Genomic DNA, 18,533 nt, shown 5'->3' with positions numbered 1-18,533 from the left:
TGGTCGGTCAATAGTATTTCTCGTGAATTTGGAGAAATAACTTTCTCTTTCCTTGATGTTCTTCTTCATGCATTTTACGTTCTGTAAGCATCTTAGCATATTTCCTCCAAAACTCTTGCGAATAGAATTTCATCGTGAAAAACAAATCTCTTAGATATTTGAGTCAGTCAGACTTGATGTTAGGTCGTTATTTGATGTAGTGCTCTTTCCAGTCCCCAATGTGGTGAATTGTCAGTGCTTCCTAATTTATATGGCGGTATTTGGCAGTTCAAGCATGATCTTTACAGTAGCCTCGACTGAGTCTCCATGGTGGGCCAATAATATCCAAGGCGTTTAAGTCGCCTGTAGAGAGTTATCACCAACGTTTGTTTGCATACTTCGTCATGAATACGGTCGAGTTGTTGTTGTGCTTCGTCATCCCCGAGAAACTGTGATAATGATCCGTCTGGGTTACGATGGTATAATACCCCATGAAGCAAGAAGAAACTCTTTAGTTTTTTAAGACTAATCTTTTCATCTGAAAGAGAGCTATTCAACTCACGGATGATAGGTGTCCTCTAATCATCTGTCGTGATTTTTACATCTTGTATGAGCCAAGTGGAAGATACATAACGCCTTTATACTGCTATGGATTTCTCTGAACCTTCAAATTGTAACTTTGAAACGAATGTTTCCAAACAATCAACATGCATGTTGTTGGTTAGGCTAGTATGGATAATCGTGGCATCAGCAAAATGTATTAATAGCCGTTGTTCCTCAAATCTGAATGGAGCAAGCGTTACTTACTTAAGAGAGTATACGTCGTTTATTTGGTTGATCAACAACTTATAATTGGCCCTTATTTCCATGTGTGATTGCTCAAGTTAAATTCGTGAACAATAACCCTAATAAGATGGCTTCATATTGTGCTGAGTTGTTGATGCAGTGGAAGTCCAATTTGAATGAGTGTGAGAAAACTTCGCCTGCTGGAGATACTAAGACCACACCTACCCCACCAGTATCGTCGTTGGGTGAAGTTGACCCATCGAAATACAACAACCATGTTTCTTTTTTGATGACTGAGACTTCTGAAAACTCTGCGGGTATGTCATTATGTAGCATGGTAACGTCTTCTCCTGGAAACGTTGCGAGTAATTCTGCAACTGCTTGTCCTTTGATCACCTTGGGAGAGATACATGTTATATAAAACTTTGACATTGATAGCAACCACTTTGCAAGTTTGGATAATAGAAATTTTATTGGATCTGCTTTAGCGACCAATATGAATCTGTTTGACAGCAAGTAGTGTCTGAACTTCTGAATGGCATGAACCAGTGCTAGACATGCTCTCTCATATTTAGGGTATCTGAGTTCTGTATCTCTCAAGGTGCGACTGAAATAATAAATTGGACATTCGACTCCTTCATCATCTTCTTGAGCGGGAAGTGCTCCAACAGCGACCTCGTTAGATGCAGTGTAAAACAGTAGTAGTCTTCCTTGCACATGAGATTTCATGACAGTGGGTGACAGCAGTATTTGTTGTATCTTCTGGAAAGCCTCTTCCTGACTGGATGTCCAGATAAAACCTACTCTTTTCTTAAATAGTAGGGTAAATGAAGTAATGAGTTGAGCCATTCCAGGAATAAAACGTTGGGTGTAATTTACCTTACCCATGAAGCTCTGGAGTTCTTACAGAGAATGATCCTTTTTCAGATCCCTTTGGATGAAATCTGGTGGTTCCAGAACCCACAACCTACTACCGTTGACCCTAGCATTCTTAGCCAGGGTACTGGCTGTAGAATTTGTAATACTTTAAGTATAACACCAAAAATCAAAATATTCAATAGAAACTGACACTCCTGGACAACACTATTTGTTGTCCGGTTAATCACACTTAAAACTGCCGTTTATGCCATTCATTACATCTTTATTATCTCCCTTTAGATGCAGACTGGTAACTCCTTGACCTTTAGCCTATGAGATTGCTTCTAATGCAGCTAATGTTTTTCCTTGTTCCTCATCCAGTGCTTTTGAAATCTCCCCTATTGCACCTTCAAATTTTCTTGCAGTATTTCTAATGATTAGTCTTATATCTATTGGCAAATTCTCATTAATAAAAGAGACGTCAAATTTTTTTTAACATCATGCTTTATAGGCGGATTTCATCTCTGCACCGAAAGGTCAGTTTGACCAGGAGACTGCCTGTTCATGATTGTAGATAGGGATGATTCCCAATCATTAATGTACTGCTTTAAACTTTGAAAAAATTCAGTCGGTGTGAACTTCATTTTATCAAAGACAATAGAGCATCTTAATTTCCTGATGTGACACAAAATGCAGGCTACAAACCTGATTTTCTCCTGCATTAGAGTCTCACCAAAGTTCTTAGATGTAAACAAATTGCTTAGCCACTCATTGTAATTCACAAAATTTAAAGAGTCGGTTAAGTTATTATCCATTGCAAACCAAATTCGTTTTACCACATCACATTGAACAAACGGATGATGCATATACTCATCATGGATTCCACATAGAGGACAAACAATTTCAATGTTATACAAAAATCTATTAATTTAATCAGTAATTGGTAAACTTTGGGGAAGACACTTCCACCAAAAGTGTAAGATTTTTGGTTGTGATTGTACTCTCCAATCATAGGTAGTTTGATTTTACGGATTTCAGTCACAACATCATTAGGAAGTAAAGCATTTAATGTACTAAGAGTAGTTCCAAACGGAATGAACAAACTCCAAGTTTGTTCATTTTGCTCCCACTATGGAATCAACAAACATGAAAAATGAATGTTCAAATCAATATATTTGTTGATTTGAACATCGAGATGGACCACCCAACGCACGCATGTGGTAAGGCCGGGCGAGCTTGCCAAAAATGCTGGCGTGTGAAACAAAGACGCCAGCGCTTGTACTTCCAACGCGCATTTTTATTTCAAGCGCCAGCGTTCATCCTAGAAACGCCAGCGTTTGACCCAAAGGCGCCAACGACTCAATCTGAACGGCTGAAAAATCTTGTGATCCAACGGCTATAATTTTTGAATTCTATAAATACTCCTCATTTCAACTCTGAATTCAAACATTCTACACATTCTTCACTCTCAATTCTTGATTGAATATGTCTCGGCCCATGTTAGTTCAGCGAGATTTGTATACTAAAGAAGAAGATGAATCTATTTGCAGAAACTATGTTTTTTTATTTACTCAGCTTGCTTCGGCAAACTATCCATGGGTGAATTTCTGGGCGGTTATTCACGATGGGTTCTGCAGTGACACTCGTAATCCGATTCGTCGTGCTATATGCGACATAGAAAATCGTTTTGGTACAATTAAGAAAGAAGTAAGTAAGTTTGTAGCTTTAACCATACAAGCAAATCGATATTGACTGAGAGGTGAAACTGATGTTGAGATGGTAACAAAATCCTTAAGGTGTTGAACAGTTTCAACCCCTTCTTTGTAGTTGTTGTTCCACCTAGTACTTCTTCTCATTAGTGAAGCTAATGTAATGTAGTCCGTCGTAATTTAGTGAAGCCAATGTATAAAGCTTAATTTTAAACATATGTAATTTTATTTAGTTAAGACTGTCGTACTTGCAAAACTAAAACTACAAATGTAGCAGAATTAAAAATTACAATAATCTCTCTAATGTCCCTTATCTCTAGCTCCCCCATTGTTATTTTCTGTAGCCAATAATTCAGAAAGTCCTGGGGATAGACCTGGGAAATCCCCAATTGCCAACATATTATATAAATTTCCAATTGTTGATAGACCTGGGGATAGACCTGGTTGAACAAAATTAGGCGATTGGAAAGCACTCTGTGTACTCGGTCCTCCAAGCATATAAGAGGTTTGTTATTGTTGTGGTGTTGGTGTGTAGCATTCATTTGGGTTGTAGGGCACATTTGGGTTGTAGGGCGAGAATGATGATGAAATGCGCCCAGTTTCAAGCCGAAATGCCCGAGGTTGAGATACATGTGGTGAAGTATTGTGTTGTACATGTGGTGAAGAACTCTTTCGTGCTTGTGTTTCTCCCACCACTATTTCTTCACTATCGTGCCATGATCTGTTGCTCCTGGTGGAATCGGAAGAATGTGACCGCCTCCCATTATCGTTTACAATTGGACTCAATTCAAACATTGTGTTTGTCTGCCATTTTCGTAGTTGTTCCAAGTGCAATGCCTCTACTTACCGATTCAGCCAATACAAATCGTTGAGTTGCCTCCACAACTCTTCGTCACTGGCAGTGACATTGTAGTAAGGAAAATCACAGTCCATATCTTCCGAAACAATGGGGATCGTGGTTGGCTCACCTTGTGAAGTAATACTTTGCAGCTCCCAACGAATTCCGGGCATATTTGACGAAGATGATGAAGAACTTGCACCTGTCTTAGGATAAGTCATAAAGCTTGGCTCTTTTGGAGGTGGTTGGCTAGGAACGATATTTAGGTCATGGGACATGTTTGATAACCCTGGGAAATCAAACCCATATACGTGCATGTTCTGTGTCCCAATTACAGGCTTCGTAATTGACTTGTACCAGTTGACATACTGCGTTTCAGTAATATTCCTCCTTGTATTTAGTTCATACCTCTAAACCCCTCTTTGTGATTCCGGACTGTAAAAAACAACTCTACGCACAGAATAATCAAGAATACTTACTCCAACAGAGGTAAATCAACGTAAGGGTGAACAACTACGTTGTTGTGGCTTCGAGTCATCTGATGTAACCTGTAAACAAAACTGGAACCCAAGACATCGCTGCCAGTGTTCTTCATATAGATGTCCAACATTGGAAATCTAAGTGCCCAAAAAAGGTGACAACCATGTGACCAATCTAAGCAGGCATGAGGTTCTCAAGAAGGGAATGGTTTTACTCCGTTTTTGGTTATCCCAGCCAGCCAGCCAGCCAGGTAGATAGAAATTGAAAACAAAGATCCCAGATCTGTTATGTCTAATGAAGAAAAACGCGCGCATGTTTGGAAAATATAGTAAGTAATAAAAACAGCATTTCATCTCTACTAATTCAGAATAACAAAACTTAGGAGAATCTTTGATGTCAATCCTTCCTCTTTATCCTACGACTTGAGAATGAAACACAAAAAGGACGTCTTGATAATTAAGAAGCACTATCATCACAAAAGCTAAAAACCTCCCACACGCAATAATAGTCGGGTTGTTTAAGCAGCAGCACCCTTGCCCTTCTTCTTTTGTAGCTTCTTCATGTAAAATTCAAGCTCCTTTCCTTCCAAGATGTACCTGAATAAATTCCCAAACCATTTAGATGAGTGCACTGGTTAACATGTTATCTATAGGAGGAATTTACCAAAAACCTAAAAACTGAGGGTTTTCTTCAATGCAACTTACCCATCAGCTCTACCACATTGTCCAGGGCGAGATGAAATGCAGGCCAATAGTCTGCCTCCACTAAACTGCTCTTCAATATGAGGGTCAAGTTTGTGATCCACCTGACGCTTCTCAACTTTCCTGATTACATGGTTACTCTTCTTTGCTTCTTCTGCTGCAGCAGCATCTCCCTCCTGCAAATTTTGAATAGAAAGATAGAAAAATCAGTTGCCTAAGAATGCCATACAAAGGACAAAAGCTCAAGAACAAATTTAATACAGAAACAAACTTATAAGCTAGATGCACAATTACATTTCATGATATACAACTAACAGAAACAGAAGATGTTACCTCAGTGGTTTCCTTCTTGGCAGCAGTCTTCTTCTTCCTTCCGATGTCAAGACCATAGTGCTGAAGGTACCATTGCTTGAAAGGAGCAGCATCAACTTGAACAATAGCGCTCTTCACTAATGTCTGTGTCCTGACAAGCTCATTGTTTGACGCATTGTACACGACATCAAGAATACGGGTCTTACGAGTAACGGTTTCACTTCCCCATGAGTAATTTCCAGTATCCAATCGGAGTGCCCTCCACTTTACATTACCTCCTCTAACACGTACTCTCCTCACTGTCTTGTTGCTTGACAGCTTGGTGTTAGCGGGCTGACGACCGAGCTCGTACCTAGAAGAACCAACAAAATTGAACATCAAGCAAACTTCCAAACAATAGCATTTATGATAAGAGTACATAGATATTGTGAATGACAAGCTTTCTTATACAAATCCCTTATGAACATTCCAAAACATCGAGGTCAAGTACAGCAATTCAATTTAAAGGCAATCGAACATAAGCAAAATATATCACTGATGCATATCTACTGCTACAAAAATCCCAGTAATCACTAGAACATTTTCAAGATAAACCAAATTACTGGATAAGCAAAAGCAATAATAGAGGGAAACTCCAGTGACAAAAGATTTAAAATTATATTTTAAAACTCCATATCAATTGATATAGTTTATAATACAAGGAAAAGGACTGCTAAAGAACGTACTAGTAATTTACCATAGTTAACCAAAAACCTTTTTACAAAATAAACATCGCAAAAAATAGGGTAAGCAAAGAAACTAGTTCAAGTGTACAATCTCAGTCGAAAGATGGTGATATTTGTTATGATAATCACATATACATCAGGAAATAGGACAATAATTCATCATCGATTGTACTAATCATGAACCAAAAATTTTACAAAGAGTAAAAAACTCAAAACCTAATAATAAGAAAATCAAAAAATAATAAAAATTAAACCCTTCCCTTGAATGACTCAGCTTCCTATAAACACTACTAAACTTGAGAAAACTATAAACCAGCAAATCGATCTCAAATACATAGCTTAGAGAAAGCAAATATATAAATATACATCTAGGTTTAAGATTACATCCACTAATAAATCAAATTTACATCTACGATATCAGATCAGCATTAGAAAGATATGTGAGTACTATGTAGAAAAACAAACTCGCATACCGAACTTTCTATCAATCTATCCATTTATAAATCGATAAGAAAATGAATCTATAGACAAGTAAAGAAAGCTTACTTTCGCTTCTTCCTCCACGCCTTCTTCTTCCCTCCTGTAGCGCGCCTCTTGTGCATAGAATCTCGAGAGATACCTGAAAGTTGAAAAGATAAGAAGAATCCATGAGAAACAAAGACGAGTATTGATTTGATGAGTCTAAGGAAGATGATTCTTCAAAGACATGGAGATTTAGGAGGAGGATTCATACCCATCTTGGCTGAACGGCGGAAGAACTAGTTGTTTCTGTTTCCTTCAGCTCCTTTCACTCTCTCTACCTACAATATAATCCTTTTCATTTAAAACCCTAACATTCAGGAGGGTATTTTCGTCTATTACAATGTGTTGAAGGCACCTTTAATTCAGAGAGGAGCGGACTTCAGCCTATCCTTTGGTTCCACGCATACGATTACACTTTATAGTTCGGGGGAAAAAGAACATATTGTATATTTTATTTTATTTTATTTTATTTTTAAGTTTTTTTACTGAATATTGTAAATAAATAAGAAAAGGAAAACACCTTTTGAATTTAAAATAAAAAATACTAATGGCGTGCTAAATATAAATTGAAATGTTTTTCACCTCCCTACTCTCCACCTCCTTCTCTGCTCCCTCCAATCTACATTGTACACCATATATTTAGGATTTGAATCACATTCAAGTATAGGTGGCGTTCACCATTTTTCAAATGTGAGGTTTAGATTGGAGGGAGCAGAGTAGGGAGGTGGAGGATAGGGAGCTGAATAACACTACCGAATATAAAAAGTATAAAACAAAATATTTTTACTTCATAAAAAGTCAATATTTTTGTTTTAGAATTTATTTTGAAATTGCGTATCCAAATTAATTTTAAACTTTTTTATTTGTAGAAATCAAAAAAACAACTTCGGAAATTATATATAAACAGGCTATAAATACTAAAAGAATAAATAATCCATCCATACTATAAAAAAAGAAAAAAAATCCAGCCAAAAGTTGTGCTTGGACATTCTTCCTTCCGTTGAAGGAAAGAAAATGTAAAAAACTACGCAAAAAAAAATTTAAAAAAAATGGGTTATACTAATAACACAATAGGTATAGTTGAACAACGCTCAAAAATTACTAGCAATATGAATTATTAAGGATCGTATTCCTATGATATTTTTTAGGTTAATTCAACGAATTGGGTAATTTGTAATAAAACTCTAAATAGATGTGTCAAACGTGCCAAATCAACTACACTATCTCCTCCATTGTATTTAATGTACCTTTCGATTACTCTGATACCCAAGACTGAAACACTAGTTTAATCAAACAAATCACTTGTAAATATTGAAATCATAGCAAAAAATTATAGATCCAAAAGGGGGGAAAAGCACTTACACAAGTGCCGAAAAATAAAATCAAACAAGAAAACCTAAATTTATCAATTAAACGAGGAAGAAAAGAAGAGGTTGTTGATAATTTGATTTGTTGAAATATGCTTCTAAAAAGAGAAAATATGAGCAAATGAGCTCTAGCCGTTTGGGTTTGGATTTTTTTTCACTGTTTGAGAGAGCTGGAAGCATACATTCCCAAAACAAAGATTATGTATGGACTTGCACATATAAAAAGTCTATACCGATTCTTATACCAAATAAAATTGAAGAAGAAAAAAAAAACTCACAAGTTGTAACACCTGCACTTTTTGCATAATGCATGCTCAAAGATGTGTCATTGAACAAGATGAAACCTCATCTTAAGCTTGTAAATCTTACTTTTGAAGCATCGATCGTGTAGCTACGGCATCATCATGCTTGTCCCTTACTCGAGGAAGCAATATTTACCCATGTTACTCACTCGTGGAAGCATTAATGATAATATAGTGTTGTTATGTTGTGATGCTTCCCAAAAAAAAAAAATCATTGTCCTTATGTTCCTTACTTAATGAAGTTGAGGATGTTTCCCGAGGAAGTTTCCTGAAGGAAGATGAGGATGTTCCCCAAGGAATTGGTACTTGGTGAATGCCATCCTCCACGTAATTTATATTTGTAGAAATGTCGATAAGATATATAGGGAGAGGTAGTTGATTTAAGGTGCATTAAGGGGGAATATGTCATTAAGCTTATAGCTTAGCCGGTAGAGCATATTGTATATGATGAGAAAGCATCATTATGACGCGTTGCTTAACCGAGGAAGTTTACTAGAGGAATGTTATATAGCACTTCTCGATTGAACCCACAAGTTTTGCTATCTCAAGCTTGTTGTCAATATTAGATGAACAAAACTATATCTTGATTTCTAGTCTATTAAGTCAAGTCTCGGACTAGGTATAAAGTTGGTAGTTGAGTATCATACATCACCCTCGAAGACTGAAGATCGATAAAGACATTTTGAGAACTTCATCAATAAGGTATGTGAAGACTCAACCATTCTTTTTACTCACAAGCTTTACCATTCTATCTATTTGATACTATGTCATATGACTTCTAGTAGATATACTGTAAAGAAGAAATTTGGAGTCAAGCTTGTTTTGTTAAACATCCTGAAATATGATTCAAGCATTGGATGTTCATAGGTCCTTAACAATACTAGTTCAAAACAAACCTTACAGTTCAGAAGGAGACAATTCATCAACCCAGTTCACGAACTGTGGTTACACGATTTTTGTGACAAGCTAACATTTGGCGAACCCGGTTCGTAAATTGTTGTCATCTGAGTTCACGAGCCGCAAAACAGTTGGCGAACCGGGTTCACGAACTATAGTACTCGGGATTCATGAACAGCCTAATGGTTCACGAACCGTTTCACCACAGTCCCAGCTAGTGAATGTTTAACAGATGCTCAAAGATTTATTTTTTAAATATATTTAGCATTGTTATGACTCTCATAAACACCTTTAAGACATCTTTGAGCACTAAAACACCTTGTGTATGTAGATCATGATTAAATTCCTAAGTGTCTAAATGAACATCATATTGCTTAATAGTTCATGTGGCATATTTGCCAAAGAACGGTCACTATACGCAGTTCTGTAACCGGACCACTGTGTATAATCTTCTATGTGATTTCAAGACTAACTTCTTACATGCTTACTTGAAACTCTAATTATAATTTTATTTAAACACGGAAAGTGTTTGCTTGAATCTCAAGTTATCTTAGCGTGAATTCTAGGCAACCCCAAGTCATGAACATCTATAAATAGAGATGCTCTTTCAACTAGCAAATTCAATACTCGACACTTTATGTGCGAGTTGATTGCTAGAGTCGTCCTCTATTCATCTAGGTTTTCTCTGAGAAACATAATTAGGTCTACGATTTAAAAAATTCACCTAGGGATTCGTGAAGCCAGGTCCGACTATCTTTACCTTGATAGTTTGTGTATCTTGGTATTGCTTTTCTATTATAGGTTTTCGTAATCTCTTTCAGGCAAGATAGATAAAAATCACAAAGTTTTCTTCGTCTCAGACTTTGTGATTCCTCAAGATATATATATATATCTGAAAACTATTCATAATTGATTAGTTCACGATTGTTCTTGAGAGGTGATTAATTAAGAATCCAGGCTTATCAGTTAACTAAGTGCAAGTATTCCGGATTTGTGAGATTTGCAAGCTTTGTCTATTGCAAATATATTCACAAGCCTTGATCTTTGATCTAAGGGGAAATCAAATAGGCTTACCTGTTAGAGGCAGATTGGGATCAAAAGCCTTCACTTAAGTTGAAGCAGCTCTTAGGCTGTAAAGGATGTCAGCCAAGGGAATCAATTGTGTAGAGCCTTGCGAAGTTCAAGAGACATAAGGAGAACAACTGCAAATAAATCTCTTGGAGAGTGGATTCGGTCTCAACTACATTCTCTTTGGAAGTCTGACAGCAGGCTAGTGTTTGTAGCGGCTTACTACAGTTTCGTGTTCAAAGCTGGATGAGGTCTCGGGGTTTTTCTGCTATTGTGGTTGCCTCATTAATAAAACTTCTTGTGTTTTGTGTTTTTCCTTTTTCTGTTATACAATTTATTTTTATGATATGATTTACACAAGTAGTACGTATTTAATTATAGTAGATACGTCCATATTATTAAGATCGATTGCGAGACTTGTTTCTTGTAGAATTCTTATCTTGAAAGATAGATAACAAGTTCCAAACTTGGCATAATTCTGATCTGAATTTTTGGATATGACTAGATCTTGGATATTAATTTTTGAGATCGTCCAAGTACTCTTCTTAATAATCAGGTTCACGGAATCCTTTGTCTAAATTTTTTGATTGAGAAGAGATAGAGATATAAACTTTATACTCATATTATCAAGGATCACTAAGTTGGTCTACTTGCAGTTGTATTAGGTTTTGTCCATATAGGTTGCCAAACGAAAAAGTTGATGGTGTACTTTGTACCCTCTCCTTTTCTAGGAATTTTACCCGAGGAAGCTTACTTGAGGATGGTACTTGGTGAATGTACATCCTCTTCATAATCTATATTTGTAAAAATGGCAACAATACAGAGGTGTTATTTGGTTGGAAATAGAGAAAGCTTACTCAAAGAAACTTACTCGATGACCTTACTCAAGGAAACTTACACGAGGAAGTATTGGTTATGCACAATCTTATGCATATCTTGCGAAAGACCCTTTCACTTATACGCACTAGGCTTTGCGTGGATTTGGTCTTGCAATACGAGTTGGTTTTAGCTGCTTGTCCCGACATTGATGACTTACAATCGTGCTTGATACCTTAGATCCATGGAGGAGGGTAGGTAGGCAACCACAATGAGTTGCAGCATTAGTGGTCCAACACCTTGTCGCTCATATCATCTAATTGTGAGATAATTGCGACACTACGGTAACTCATATCATCTGGATCGACAACGAGATGCAAGATATGACTGTTGCTATACTTGATGAGGTAAGTTGTAGTTCATTCTTTAGATGCTCATACTTCCTATCAAGTCGTTCGAGGCGGACATGCACCAATTGCGAGTTTGGGCATTGCGAAAGAAGTAATCTAAACTGTTATACAAGTTAGGAGAGCTTTCATAAGCCACTTGCATCATAAAGAATGATACAAGACAAGTATGACATGAGCCTGGCAGATACACCCTTGGCGCGAGCAAAGTCAATACATGCCTTCAGCAATGCCTAAGCGAAGTAAAGAAGCTAAAAATAAGTTTGCAATGACTTATGTTCATGTTCAAGGCATACTCTATGCTTGAATGGGTGGTGCAAGACAATGATGCAAGCACAATATGCATCCGCATCAGGGATTAAACCTAACCGGCATGGAGTTGTCAGTTTCTAACCCGACTCGCATATTAATCCTAATCAGGCTTGTTCAACCCGGCTCAACTTATTAGCCAAACAGGTCGGGTTAGGATTGTCATATATGAACCCGTCGTAAAACAAGTTAGGCTAGGGCCAACCCGCGAGCTACCAGCCAATTTCATGTGAGACTTACAGGGGTTAGTCAATTGAGATTAATAGAGATATTCAGAGACTTTTTATGCAATAGATTTTGGATGACTCTCCGTGAGTTTAGAGATTTTGAGAGACTCTCTGAATGATTTTCAAGGAATTATGGTGATTCATTGAGACAATAAATCATATATCAATTTCAGCTTACCCACATGAGACAAACAATATATTTATTTATTTTACAAAATGAATATATGAACACCTCGATGAAAATGTATTACTCCATGCATTGCTAACAGAAATTGTAACCATTTTTCCAATAAAATCAAAACGAGATGAACAAAAGGGATTTGAATCTCTAGTAAACTTATTGGGTTTTGGAAGACAACAATTTTTTTTCTTCATTTTTTATGAGTTTAAATGTAGCTTATTTGGTTATTATTTTTAAAATTTTGATATTTAATCCTTAAAGAAAAAAGAAAGAACAAAGTCTCTCAAAATATCACCTACTTAGGAGTGACTTATTTTTAGCCATTTATGGTATTTTTGGTAATAAAAGTCTCTTTTTTAGCCATTTATGGTATGTTTGGTACTAAAAGTCTATGCAAGTCTCACAAAACCATAAATCATTGATTTTAAATTCCAAATCCAATAACAACGAATTACGAATAACATAAATTGTTTGAGATTTTGAAGAACTCAGACTTTTAGAAAGTCATGATCCAATAACATAACTCTCTATTGACTGACACAAATTTTAGAAATGCTTTTATGATGATTTTAGGGTTTTTGTGCTAGAACTTATAGTTCATATTCCATGGTGTAATGTATATTTTTCTTCGCTGTTTAGGCGGTGGCCTGTGAGGCTAATGCTCAACATGAGTCGTCAAAGGTATGACTTAGAAAATATGATCAAGATGCTTTTGTTTAAGGTGTCGCAATGCTAAAACGCGGAAGAAGTGTAACAACAAACAAAAGGATAAGAATATGAAAACAGACACTCTTATTGAGGTACAGAAATTAGAGCTACAACTGAATACCAAACCTGTTAGCTACATCTATGCTATGACTATGAATAAAATGGTTAAGAAACTACGTAAATTTTTTACCACTAGTGACCATGTATCCAAACCTAAATGTATTCCCATCCTATTTCCCATTTATGTATCCTATAATCTTACTACAAGTATCATGTATGATGTCATTTGTTTACTTCACCTTCTGTTGAAGATGATAGATATCGTTCATGGTTGGATCCTTTCTGGTCGCATCCATCAGATGGATGATGCATGTCTATTTAGGTATTGATTTCATGTGCAAAGCATAGCAAGGTATCAATGATGATCTTCAATGAAGTGAGTTAACAAAGGAGTTTGATACTTAGTTCGTTAAGCCTTCAACAGTGGAACCAGTTTGTGGGAGGAAAAGCCGTGGAAGGTCTCTAATTCTGTAATCATTTCCCCAGAAAGAAGCAAGACAGAGACCCATAATTGCCATGGTTACGACCGAGCATGCAGGAGGGACAGCATGGCTGCTACCTAAGAACTGTGAAGCGAGAAGACCTGCAAGAGTTGAGCTTTGCATTCCAGTACACAATGATATTGTTCGACACACTCCCTCATCTTGCCTATAAAACAAAAGCAAAATTCAGTATCGGCTAGGCAATGAAGACAAAATAGTACTAGCAAGTAACAACTTATGGACACAAAACAGAAGATGTGAAAAGTTCCTCGACAGACAAGTGTACTACCATCTAGGTCAGCAATGGAAAGGCTTCGGAATGGAAGAAAACCACTTCAAAACCATAGATTCAGGTGTTTAGATTCAGGACTTGATTCAGTCACTAATGATCATATTGTAGGGATGGCCATGCTCAGACTCAATATATACGCATTGTCAAAATTATACAGATGCCTCTATAACCTGATGAACTTAACATGTGTACAGATCCATTTGAGACATGCTGCAACCCAACAATTTCGAAATCTGGATGTAATTTACCTGAATAATGGAAATTTTGCTACCCAGTATCCAACTGTAAAAGCAACTGAATGGAAAATCAGAATGGGTAGAATCAATTGGAGACCCTGTGTCGACAAGATCTGAGTTCGGTTTATTGCTAGAGGGCTTCCTATACACAGTGAAGTACAAATCATGGCAACAAAAGGCATCACTGGACGAATTACTTTAACAACTGATTTTGCATAAGTGTTAAGCACAAGCCCAAGAGTGATTGGCACAAGCACAACCTGAAATAAACCCCCAAAAATTAAGGATATAGAAAAAATCAAGAAATATTCATCTATGTAGGTGCCTCTCTAGTAAAGTGGTAAAATATTTGGGTGATGGTACGAGCGACCTGAGATGGGAACTCGTCAGCACCATATTACTACTGACTGATAAAGAAAAAATTGAGATGGGAACTCGTCAGCACCATATTACTACTGACTGATAAAGAAAAAATATATATACAATGATCCGTGAATGCACTAGAAATAGTGTTTCTTTTACCTGCAATATAGACTTGGACATTGCGATTGGATCAACTGGAACGACAGACCCAATAAGCAATCCAGTAAGGAGAGGAGTAACAATGACAGAAGCTATAGTAGTTGAGCTCGTCAAAAGAATGCTCAACGCCACATCTCCTTTGCTCAAAAAGCTTGCATAACTCGAAAGCTGAGCTCCAGCGACACAACAGGTAAGGATGAAACCAGAATAGAACATTGGGGGCACTCCACATGCACTTGCAATCAGTATACCCACAACCGGTTTCAGCAAATATTGCACGATAAATCCAACAGATAAAGGTAAAGGTCTGCAAGAAAGAAAGAGAAAGTCCCGAATGACATTGAAAAACAAGACAAAAACACTTCATATAGTGGATACAAATAAGACACGAACTTCACCTCTTGAGTGCAAGAGCGAAATCATCGATAGATAGTTTAATTCCAATTGACAACATGATTCCACCAAGGGCTGGGGCGTAGTACTCTTTTGATACCCTATCATGTAATAACAAGTTGAAGAATCAAGAGTCATACTTTTTTTTCCTTAACTTGAAAATAAAGCAATAAATGTTCTCAATATAAATACACTTCTCCTTTTCCCTTTCAGTTAATAAAGAACTCTAAATTCTTGAATTTAAGAATTTAAAATTGAGGCCTAGTTTGATAAGAACCAAATAATAGTAAGTATCACCATATTCGCGCCAAGTAAGAAATGGTTATCCGAACAGAACCGGAAAAAAAAATCTACTGTAATTTATAAGAACGAACGGATTAATCTTACCATGTGAAAGTAGTTGGATGAACAAGAGCTAAAACAGCGGTACCAGCAACAATAAAAGGAAGCATTGCTGATAAAATCTGAGAAGAATCTTTCTTTTCTTCAACTCGATCTTCTTCATCATCATCTGTAACATTCAAAGATACAGATTTTCTTCTCCCAACTGACGATGAATCTCCCATTCCGCCCATATACGATGTTGAGGAAGTCGAACAGTATGCATATGGACCAGTAAATCTCTTCTTTAGCTTCAATTTCGGATACCCATTGTTGTGGTAAATAAGTCTAGAACTCAATTTCGAAGAATTCAATGACGAATTTTGTAATTGATGAAGAATTGGCTTCGTCAAACAAACACTTGAAATTGAAGCCATTGGAGTTATTAAAGAGGCCCAATTTTGCTTGAAAGATGATAAGAAAAAAGAAAAAAAATCAGCAACTCCAGAAATTAGGGTTTCGCATTTTTATTATCTTATAGTACTGATGAGTCTACTGGTTAGAGAGAAAAACAGAGTGAGAAAGGAAGAAGAGGAGGAGAAGATATGTAAGAGGCTGAAAACGAAACTTGCGGTTAATTTGTAGTCAGAAAAGATAGTTATCTAGTATAGTCGATGCTGTTTAGCTAACTTGTACAAGTAAGAATCAACGGCGAAAATATGATATTTCTGTTTCTGGTTTGGTGGCACTAATCAGACTGGTGTGAGGTTGTTAGGGTATTGGTTGGGACTTAGTTTTTTCCGCCACCAAAACTGCTGTTGCATTTGCATGTAATTGACACAGCCAAGTGTTGATTTTACTTTGTAAAATGATGATACCTTGACAGGCGTATGAAATGAACATAAGGAGGAGTAGGTTGTAAACCGCGGTGAGTTTGACCCAGCATGTTAGCCATATGGCGCATGACTGGAGCCAACTATATTGTGTCGACTGTAAGTCTGTAACCTGCGAAATCATACAGCATTTACTGTTGAGCTTTTATGGATGGGCACCATATGCATCCAGTGGCTTGAACACATGAGCAACAGTTGTGCCAATTCCGGTTGCAGATTTGTTTGTGTTTCTTACAGGAAAGACTGGAAAGTATTTCTCATCTCAGGGCCAGATTAGGAGTAGATTAGGTCAAAAATTTAAATATGATCAGAATTACCGTCGGTAAAGTCACCCTGTAGTAGATTGCTAAAATGGATGTCCAGGAGTATACACAAACAGCAACAGTTGCATAGGATTTTAACAGGAACTGGCAAGAAATGTTTTCACCGTAAAACAACAAAAAGTAAAAAAAGGAAGAAAAGAAAGCAAGAACCCAGACGGCACCAGTGATGTCACAATCATAGCTGACATTGTCCATATGGGAACGTGGCCGATTGTCGATGCAGTATTTTCATTGATCATTCTAAGCACTGAGAATATTCTACGTTCTCCAATCTATCAATTTTCTATTTGTTTTACATAGTGTTTGCATTGCATCGTTAAGATTAAGAACACGTGTCGCAGCCTGGCTATACAGTTTTCATAAGAAGAATCTGTATTATATAGCCCGTTTAAGACGGTGGATTTTCAACAAAGGTCAAAACCGTAAAATCATGATATTGCATGTTTCTGACATGGTTTCAGGGATCCATGTGACGATTCGTGTTTTACGAAGTATGATGCATATGTCGCTCGAAAGGCCTCTCCGGAGCGTTCGATACCGGGCATTTCATCATAGTCTCTATGTAGAATTACGTAATTGGGCGGTTCTCCGTAAGATTGAGAGCTTAACGCCTTCAGGATGCCGGTAACACTCACTGTTCCCTGACTACATAGAGGAATTCGCTTTTACATAGAAGAACAATTGGGCGGTTCTCCGTAAGATTGAGAGCAATAACGTCTTCAGGACGGTGATACTCACTGTTCCTGACTATGTAGAGAGACCCGTGTATAGACTCAGGCGGTCCTCCATACATGAAATGTTGAGAGGGCAAAACGTCTTCGGGACATTAGCAACACTCGCTGATTTACTGAATATACGCAAGAGATTAAATTCTAGGTCATATTCACCACTGAATTCCTAGAAGATAATCTATCTTATCTCATTACTCCTATTTCATGATCGAAATGGTAATAGATAAATGTATTACTCCGATTTCATGATCGAATCCACGCCTGATCTCATGAAATGGTAATAGACGTTACTCCGATTTCATGGTCGAATCCACAGCTGATCTCATGAAATGGTAATATCACCACTTATTTTATTACTCTGATTTCATGATCGAATCCACGACTGATCTCATGAAATGGTAATAGATATTACTCCGATTTCATGGTCGAATCACCACGGTCCCATGGAATGGTAATATCACCGCTCATTTCATTACTCCGATTTTGTGGTCAAATGTGGGATTCCATGAGATGGTGATGAAATTATCATTTTATTATTCTGAATCCATAGTCCAATCCGCTGCTGATTTTATGGATTGATAATAAATAACTACTCATCTTATTACTCAGTTTCATGAATTATTCTCCACTGAATTTCATAAATCAGTAATAAATACCCAACAACCGGGAATCTGGACCATCACTGAGTAAGCCCCACAAAAATGGTGCGAGTGTACTCGACAATGATGCACGACTGAGCACCCGGATGCACGAACGAGTGTCCAAAAATATGAAATAATGAGGAATCCTTCGCAAAACAGGAGAAAACAATAAATATTAATAAAATAATAAGAAGCGCCCAAGGCAGGGCCCACCAGTCGGTCGGCCGGTGCCCTAGCCATGGTCGGTCCGTGCCTCTCCCATTATTTTCCTTATTTTTTGTTATTTCGTGAACTCACGAAAACTCCTTGGTTTTAGCAACTTTTCTTGTTTTTGCAAAACTCGTGAATTCTCCATAACTTGGTGGATTCACGAAATAATATTATAAAATAAGAAGAGGTGTGCGGGACCGGGCAACCTAACCGGCCGGCCATGCCTAAGTCGTGGCC

The 18,533-nt window shown here is 37.2% G+C and overlaps 2 protein-coding genes and 1 non-coding gene across 3 annotated transcripts; all 3 read right to left on the bottom strand.

The window, feature by feature from the left end:
* Positions 1–4,914: 4,914 nt before the first annotated feature.
* LOC113334980 (40S ribosomal protein S8-like) lies at positions 4,915–7,213 on the bottom strand. Its single transcript, XM_026581201.1, has 5 exons — positions 7,122–7,213; positions 6,935–7,007; positions 5,685–6,015; positions 5,355–5,527; positions 4,915–5,246 (listed from the first exon to the last, which is right to left on the bottom strand). Exons 1-5 carry the CDS (start codon positions 7,123–7,125, stop codon positions 5,168–5,170), a joined length of 660 nt encoding a protein of 219 aa, XP_026436986.1. The 5' UTR covers positions 7,126–7,213; the 3' UTR covers positions 4,915–5,167.
* Positions 6,474–6,559, bottom strand: LOC113335087. The gene has a single exon (XR_003353150.1). It is a non-coding gene; the product is annotated as a small nucleolar RNA Z196/R39/R59 family (small nucleolar RNA).
* Positions 7,214–13,236: 6,023 nt separating the features above from the next.
* LOC113334850 (probable sodium/metabolite cotransporter BASS3, chloroplastic) lies at positions 13,237–16,094 on the bottom strand. The gene is made up of 5 exons (XM_026581071.1): positions 15,565–16,094; positions 15,183–15,278; positions 14,785–15,091; positions 14,275–14,522; positions 13,237–13,900 (listed from the first exon to the last, which is right to left on the bottom strand). The coding sequence occupies exons 1-5, from the start codon at positions 15,933–15,935 to the stop codon at positions 13,654–13,656; spliced, it is 1,269 nt and encodes a 422-aa protein (XP_026436856.1). The 5' UTR covers positions 15,936–16,094; the 3' UTR covers positions 13,237–13,653.
* Between the last annotated feature and the right edge of the window lie 2,439 nt (positions 16,095–18,533).

This window comes from Papaver somniferum, unplaced genomic scaffold, assembly GCF_003573695.1.
Source record: "Papaver somniferum cultivar HN1 unplaced genomic scaffold, ASM357369v1 unplaced-scaffold_137, whole genome shotgun sequence".
Lineage (NCBI taxonomy): Eukaryota > Viridiplantae > Streptophyta > Magnoliopsida > Ranunculales > Papaveraceae > Papaver > Papaver somniferum.
The sequence above is the reverse complement of the archived record's forward strand: the minus strand, read 5'-3'. Positions and strand labels throughout refer to the sequence as shown.

Bases quoted from the DNA above. Each gene is read 5' to 3' on its own strand.
- LOC113334850 (XM_026581071.1), bottom strand. From the start codon at position 15,935: ATGGCTTCAATTTCAAGTGTTTGTTTGACGAAGCCAATTCTTCATCAA. The intron at 14,523-14,784 runs GTAAAAGAAACA...GGTTTATTTCAG, and splicing joins TGTCCAAGTCTATATTGCAG to GTTGTGCTTGTGCCAATCAC. The intron at 13,901-14,274 runs GTAAATTACATC...TTTGTTTTATAG, and splicing joins GCAAAATTTCCATTATTCAG to GCAAGATGAGGGAGTGTGTC.
- LOC113334980 (XM_026581201.1), bottom strand. The intron at 5,528-5,684 runs GTAACATCTTCT...CAAAATTTGCAG, and splicing joins CCAAGAAGGAAACCACTGAG to GAGGGAGATGCTGCTGCAGC. The intron at 5,247-5,354 runs GTAAGTTGCATT...GAATTTATTCAG, and splicing joins CAATGTGGTAGAGCTGATGG to GTACATCTTGGAAGGAAAGG.